Below are 8,148 nucleotides of genomic sequence, written 5' to 3' on the forward strand. Positions count from 1 at the left end.
AATTTTCCAGCACACATTTTGGCAGCATAAATATTAATGTGTTCCTTGTGAACTAACTTTTCCATTTTATTTTTTTTAAGCTGGCCAGAGGTAAACAAATGTCCTGCAAAATAGTTTTGTATTGTTCTATTAATGCTCTGCACTAGTAGTTGATGAGAATGTGCAGATAAAAGCCAGCTTATAATTTATGCAATGGTTTTGGGGATAAAGAAACTGAACTTTTTTTTTTTTTTTTTTTTTCCAATATACATTGTATGCTGACTAGCCCAAAAAAGTAAAGGTGGACATAGGACATTCTGTGGACCTGTTGTGATGTCTGATGCTGTACTTTCAAGCCTTTTTTGTGTGGCCTTAGGTTTTTTTTTTTTTTTTTTTGTCTAATGAGCACTACATACGCAAGGATTGTAGTTTTTGCAAATGTACTTTAGAGTATGATTGTCTGAAAAGTTACTGCAAACCTAAAGTGTAGTCATAAATTGTTGCAACCCCCAGGGTAACATGACCCATAAAATGTACAGGTAAGTTGACGGTCCAAAGCAAACTGCATGTAGAAACTGGTGCTCTGGGTGAGGTTGCATCTTTTATGGCCATCTCATTTCTTGTATGCCTTGAATAGGGCCATTGTGTTGGGGTGCAATAACGTCTGTTCTTGTAAATGAAAACTGTTTCTCAAATTTCCACAAGAGGTGTGATTTGACGTTATCATTAAAGTGTTGCCATCTGACATGGTTTAACATTTTCTAGCGTATAATTTTCTGAAAAAATAGAACATTGAAACATTTTTTTGTGTTTGACAAGTGCATAAGAATAAACAAATCTGTGTTGTTTTTTGGAGGCCTTGGATGTGGCGGCTGTATTCTGTTCTGCAAAAATATTGTGTTATGATTTCTTTGAACTGCTTTCTCAGCTACCTTTTTTCTAAACTACAAAACACTGCTACTGTGTAATGAAGATGAGAGAAGGAGCACTTTGTAGGCTCCAAATTTAGGCACAGCCTAGGGGGTGACAAAATCTCTCCATAAATGCATTGCATTCAGGCTATTATCAGCCACTACATTTTAGGTAGAAATAAGCTGCAATATATTTTGATCTTTTAAATGCACTTGGCTGGTACTAGATTTATACCCTGCTTTACTATATAGCATGTTACTTATTTTTAATGCTTTACCCATTTCACTTTTATTGTAGCTTACAGGAATCCCTATGAATTGTTCAATCAAGATGCAGCTAAGCGTATTAACAATGAGTGTTGGTGGAATTCCGTAAGTATTTCCAGCTTTGTGAAGAAGTGTGTGTGTGTGTGTGTGTGTGTGACGCCATAAATCCGGAACACTCGCATTTTTAAATAAGTTGCAGCTTCTGTGTTGGCACCGCTTCAAAGTCAAAATTGCAAAGCTTCGATTACAGTGCTTTTAATAATTGTCCGGATTCTATATCTGGATGTTTCTACACTTGGCAGTGTTACAGCCTGGTATTAGTGGTCGTAAAGTCAGGTTGTTGGGGGTTTTTTTTTTTTTTTTTTTTATTTTTTTTTTATCTTAATGCATTTAGATAAAATGCCTTCTGTGTGCAGCAGCTCCCCTAATACTTGAGCCCTCTCTCTGTCCAATGTCTGAGTTTCTGGGACTCTCCTGCCTGGCTGAGACACAAGTGGTGCTACTGGCTCCCACTGCTGTCGGCCAATCGGAAGATAAGGCGGGTCTGAACTGTAGCTCCGTGTCTGAATGGATACAGAGCAGCGGCTTAGCTTGGGTGCCCCCCCAATAGCAAGAAGCTCAAGCAACCCGAGGAATTCGGCTTTTGGCCAGTGTGCTGCGGGCTGCCGTATAAGTTCTGATGGCTATTTGGTAGGGTGTCTCCCTCCCCTCAAGGCTATTGCTCTGGGACGTCCACCAGGTAATGCCTATTAGCCTGAATGTGTCCCATGATGTATGAAACAGATCCCTCCCCAGTTTTATAGCAAGCAATGAATCCTCAGAGGGGAGGGATCTGTGTCCCTTAGTGTACTCAAAGAAAATAATTTTACAGGCAAGTATGAAAAAAATCCTATTTCTCTTTTTCATACATCATGGGACACAGTCGGGCTTATATTCATTACCTGCGTGATCCCTATATAACCCTTCCCACACAGCTTTTTTGTAGCAAGCACTGAATCCTCAAAGCTCATTCTCTTTCTCTCTCTTTCTCTCTCTCTTTCTCTTTCTCTTTCTCTTTCTCTTTCTCTTTCTCTTTCTCTTTCTCTTTCTCTTTCTCTTTCTCTTTCTCTTTCTCTTTCTCTTTCTCTCTTTCTCTTTCTCTTTCTCTTTCTCTTTCTCTCTCTCTTTCTCTCTCTCTTTCTCTCTCTTTCTCTCTCTCTTTCTCTCTCTCTTTCTCTCTCTCTCTCTCTCTTTCTCTCTCTCTCTCTCTCTCTCTCTCTCTCTCTCTCTCTCTCTCTCTCTCTCTCTCTCTCTCTCTCTCTCTCTCTCTCTCTCTCTCTCTCTCTCTCTCTCTCTCTCTCTCTCTCTCTCTCTCTCTCTCTCTCTCTCTCTCTCTCTCTCTCTCTCTCTCTCTCTCTCTCTCTCTCTCTCTCTCTCTCTCTCTCTCTCTCTCTCTCTCTCTTTCTCGTGTGTCACCCCTTAATTTAGTATCACCTACCAACTTTTTTTTTTTTTTCAGTTCTTGGCTATATGCTTAAGCACTACAACACTCCCCCCCCTCCCCCTTATCTGCTGATCTGACAGCTGTAATTTTCTTTCTCTATTACTTGTCTATTACCTTTCCTCTTACCTATTTTTAGATCGAATGTCCTGCTCAACCATGGATTTAAATACCTCCAAAAAGTGTTTTGATGTTTTTAATCCAAAAAAAGTGGAATAATTTCAAACCACTAGTTCCGAAATTCCTTTAGAATCATGTACAGACAGGTTTTCAAGGATTTTCTGCAAAATTGTTTTTTTTTTTTTTTTTTGTTCCTTACAAACTTCAGTGCCAATGAAAGCTTCGAATTTATTGAATCCTTTTATCTGGGGCATATCTGAGGCCTAATTTAAAAACTCTTAAAACTCTTAATTCATTGGTTGTGTGTGTTGTTGTTTTTTTTTTTTTTTTTTTTTTTTTTTTTTTTTTGCCTTTGTATTGTTTTCTGTGATCCCTGTAGGTGCCATTTGGGGGCCTCCCACTGTTGCCAGTGTGGAGAAGACTGCTGGTTGGGTTGGGTCCCCTTGTGGTAGTTCCAGGGTTGATTCTGATATTGGTAACCACCCCCTCCCACTCTCTGCCCAGGGTATCCCTGTTGGGGTTCCAGTCCACCCTTGGAGGTGGATCTCCATGACCTCTCCTGGGAAAACCCCAGTGAGGCTGGTTTCCTCTGTAGGATTCATTGCTATATTGTAAGGGCTGGAAACAATTTATATGTGGGAACTTCATAACCCATATTTATCTTTGGCCCAAAATTGCTATACTGGTTCCTTGTATATTACAAAAAGACAAGATGGGGCTTCTGGACTTTTTAGGCACAATGTATAAAATAACAATCATAGAATAAAGATAAAAATCAACATTTTATTAAGAACATATTTTTTCATTGTACTAGACAACAGATTGCTAAAAGAGCATCTAATCACAGCAGGGCTCATATCCTCCATAATATACAGACTATACCGCCTTTCACTTTTGAAAATGGATGGTAAACATTTAATACATAATCTTCAGAAATATGATTATTCTACTCGCGGTATTAAGTAAACTGCTTGAGGAGAAAGCTCTACATGTTTTGCGTGTTTTAACACGCTTCTTCTGGAGTGAGAGATTTGTGTGACTAGTAAACTGACAAAGAAACCAAACAATTAAATATTAATATTAATCATACAAAAATATTATACAACATCATATCCCTAACAGAATAGGAACTAAACATAAGTCAACATATGATGTATTGCAGATTAATAACAGGAATGGGGATCACACTGTCAAAACCGGGGGGGCAGCAGTGTATATATAGGTCACCATGGGGACATGTAAAACATAATAGCTAAATTTCAATAGTAACAAGAGGTAAGAAAAGGAAAAACAAACTCACTCAAAGTGGAGAGAGAGAGAGAGAGAGAGATCCAATATGGCTTTCTGCATATTCCCATTTCATCCACCGGATTGTCGCTTTCTGCACTTTGCAATGGAAGACAACCATTTCCAGTTTGCTGCACAGCTTTTGACGCATCTTCTGCTCCCAGAGTATTTTAAAATGGTCCTAGCATCTCTTTTTCTTAACATGTGACTTGAATGCCCTGAGTGCTGAGGTCAGCCTTCTCCTGAAGAACTCTTTTTTTTTTTTCCCCTTGCAGCTGTCTGCAAATGTCCACAGGACAGTTCAGATGCACCAAGCCTTTGGTTGGGTGATCAATTTCCAGTCCTCTCCAGCCTTCTCTTCATCTGGAATATTTGGGACTGGTCCTGGACACATCCTAAGGCAAAGGTTAGAGCCCACACAAGATTTGAGATCCGAGACCGCCCGCATGAGTTTTGCCATGACTTACGGGCCTTCATGGTAGCCTCCTTTAAAAAAAATATATAAATATTTTTATTTTTTGAGGCTGTACCATTCATCCAATTTCATTTGAGACCTCCAACACAACATCTTGTTGACCTGGAACATACCTGTTTCTATGGGCCTGTCCAGCCAAGAATGGAATTCCCTAATTTGGTGATGCCCAGCCTTAACAGTAGGTAAGACTTTCCTTTTTCACTGGCCAGTTTTCAGGCTGGGGAGAAGTGTTCCAGTCCGACTGCAGTCCAGGTAACATGGTACCCTGTGGAAGCCAACTCCCACCATCAACATCCTGCAGCTCCAAGCTTTATGAATAGCTCTGCAACACTGGACTTCCCTTGTGCAAGGACACCCAATTGACATGCAGTCAGACAATGCCAAAAATCATGCAGTCTTGAAGGAAGCAATCCAGTCTGTCGGAGATGCACTGTCCAGTGATCCTGCAGTGCATGTGCCAGGAGTTGTGAATTTGAAAGCAGATTACCTCAGCCACCGCAGTATGCATCAAGGGGAATGGGCCTTTCACCCAGATATCTTCACTCTGTCTGAAATGGGGCTCTCCAGAGTAAAGAAACTGCCTCTGTCTGTGGCCAGGACCGATCATTCTTTAGCTCTGGCTTCAGATGCCTTGACTTCCTGGTCTCAGTTGAAGCTCAGATATGCCTTACCCCCAGTTACAAATTCTGCCATGTCCATTAAAAAAAAGCTAGAGAATACTGATTCTCATTGCACCAAACTGGCCCAGAAGAACCTGGTATATACACTTAGGTTTTAATCCCAGAAACTGTTTGGCTTGCATTCTGGCCTTCCTACAATCAGGTTTTGACCAGAATTAGACCTTGGGCACTCCTTTTTCTTCAAGGTGCATCTCGTATCCTTGCAGTACCCTGTTCTCTTGGGATCATAACTTGGTTGGCCTTTGTGGTTGCCATAACGTCTGGATGTGTCCTGAGCTAGCAGGTAGTTTTGTGGCTGTGCCAATCTCCACCCCCCCCCCCCCCCCCCCCCCGTGAGTGACAGATGACAGCGATCTTGTAAACCCTCCAGCACTGACAGAGGCTGCCTTACCTTGAGGAGACATGGAAGCATGAAGGCAGCGAAAAGGAAGAGACGTGCCGCTCCAGCGAATACAGACCTTCTCCTTCCGGCCCCATAGATGCATGAAGTGCGTCCTGATTGGCTGGAAGGAGAATGAATGGCAAATATTAAATTGCTAGTGCCAGACCTGGGTGGGCTTGTATCGCAATGCTCTGTGCCCCAAACCCACCCTATCTTGAAGTCTATTAGCGCCTCTGGCTCTAATCAGGTGGTTCAAGAAAAAACCCACCCTGCATTGGAATCCATGCACCCGGCGTCCAGACGCATGGATAGGGGAGGGAGCACCAGTGCGCCCTTAATGGATAGGTGGACCCTGTTCAGTACATGAACTTTGTTGTCATGAATAAATATACACAGCATGTGGGCATTAAAGCCAACACTTTTTTTTTGCTGCCAAACATGCACTACATAGGCGATAGAAGTTAGGAACTTTGTTTTGTTTGAAGACCTAACAACTTAATTTCTGACCAGCTTTCATTTGAAAACTGGTCTTGACACACAACGTAGTGTTGAGATTCAGGCAAGATATGTACCCCAGAATAGGGAATTTATCTGTATGCCCATCCCTAAATACTAGGGAATACCATACACTGGAATAGTGTGCGCCCAATCTAACTATAACTGTGTGTTTGTTCCTGGCAGTGACAACTTTTCATTTGTACGATACATTCTTTCCCCTTGACTGACTTTTTACCTTGTTCTAGGTGCAATAAAAAATTATTTTAGCAGCCAAAAACCCTTTTTGCTCCCTAGACTTTGATACTAAGGTGGTTGCTTGCAAAAATTGGTTAGTATATTGCCACCTATCCTTAACATTCCACCTATAATTAAGGCCATAAAAATGGCTGTTTGATAGTGAAGTAATGTCTGCCTGTAGTAAAATGAAAATTAGACTTTTGGTAAACCATTTTTTGACATTTTGAATCCCCTTCTTTTTTTTTTTTTTTTTTTTCAGACAAACTGTGAAAATAAAGACTGGCATTCTTCCACTCCTGTGTTTTTCAGAGGTAAGTCTGCCATAGGATTACATTTCATTTCATCACACAAGTGCATTAAACACACACTACACATTTATTACTGTGCTGCAATTTCCTTTACCAAAATATATATTTTTTATTTTTAAGCCTGCGTTGTGTTTTTTAGAAAATGAGAGCTGGATCTGCATTGTGGTTTTGAAGGAAGATTAGCTTTGGCACCATTTTAACTTTAATTTTTATTTAATTTTAACGGTTTACCTAAACTGACCTAAGTAATGGACCCTAGGTAGCCATAATAAAACAAATGCTTAAATGAATACGTTCATCAGTAGAGAATTGAGAAACCTGACAGGCTACTTTTTAAAACTATAGCAAGTAAAATAAAGGTAATGTTGGAAATTTGGATAGCCATCAGTTGCAAGTTTGTGAGTTCTTTGATAAAACATTTTAAAGGGGTTTTAAACCCTTGTGTTTTTCACTTTAATGCATCCTGTGCATGAAGGGTAAAAAACTTGACACTGACCAACCCCCCTTGTTTTACTCACCTGAGCCCCGTCGTTCCCAGGGTGGAGACACTACTTCTCTGCCCGTTGACTTGGCTCTTGAAAAGGTTGATGGGGAGTGCAGCCATTAGCTCCCACTGCTGTCAATCAAATGCAGTGATGCAGGCGCCGGGTCCAAGTCTACTGCGTGCAAGTCCACCTTTGGAAACTCCTCAAGACTTCCAGATTGAGGAGAAGAGTAACATGACTGACAGGAACTTGAGTCTGGTTTTAGAGATAATGTATCTGCTTATAGAAGAGGAGCCCTTTTGAAACCGTATACTGACACCTGGTGGATGGTGGGAGATGAGCTGATGAAAAGTGGAATTGTTCTCTTAAAGGCGCAGAATTTTTGGCTGTTTGAGTGCATCCCCAAAAGGGGAGATTTCATCGCACAGGGTGATCCTTGGTGGAAGGTTTTCAGCACAGCAAAAACATCTTAACAGTTTGTCTTGGGTTTTTTTTTTTTTTATATAAACTGACAATTCACATTGGACAGTGTATGGGAATCACTGCTGCAGTATTATAAAGGACTTAGGTTTTTTTAAATATTGCCATTTTACATGTGCTTTTGGATAGATTAAGGATGGCATCAGGTTCAGTTTACATGTTGGAGGAATATACTATTTTTAAACTTGGAATATGTATACATTTGAACATACCTCCAATTCCCGTCATACTTGCCTAGATTACCTACTTTAAAACTCCCGGTCTCTGCTTTTTTTTTCATCTGCCTTGCACAGTTCTGGGCCCTGTGCTGTGTTATGAAGGGAAAACAATAAATCTCCATAGTCTGTGGGGTTAAGTTATTTTATTCAAACGATCAAAACAACCAAAAAGCATATAGGGCAGTAATGGTGAACCTTGGCACCCCGATTTGGAAATACATTTTCCATGATGCCCCAGCATTCTGCAGTGTAGCTGAGCATCATGGGAAATGTAGTTCCAAAACATCTGGGGTGCCAAGGTTCACGTCACTGATATAGGGGATAGCTTGCCAGTATATAAA

The 8,148-nt window shown here is 40.7% G+C and overlaps 1 protein-coding gene across 1 annotated transcript in view; it reads left to right on the forward strand.

Moving 5' to 3' along the window:
• SCARB1 (scavenger receptor class B member 1) overlaps positions 1-8,148 on the forward strand; it is a 146,244-nt gene that overhangs the window by 123,522 nt on the left and 14,574 nt on the right. The window contains exons 9-10 of the mRNA XM_077461826.1: positions 1,189-1,262; positions 6,576-6,627. Of these exons, the coding sequence (XP_077317952.1) occupies positions 1,189-1,262; positions 6,576-6,627 (126 nt within the window). The remainder of the gene's footprint in view (positions 1-1,188; positions 1,263-6,575; positions 6,628-8,148) is intronic.

This window comes from Lithobates pipiens, unplaced genomic scaffold (genome assembly GCF_037356315.1).
Source record: "Lithobates pipiens isolate NorthernLeopardFrog02 unplaced genomic scaffold, aLitPip1_a1.2 Scaffold_3, whole genome shotgun sequence".
In the NCBI taxonomy this organism is placed as follows: domain Eukaryota; kingdom Metazoa; phylum Chordata; class Amphibia; order Anura; family Ranidae; genus Lithobates; species Lithobates pipiens.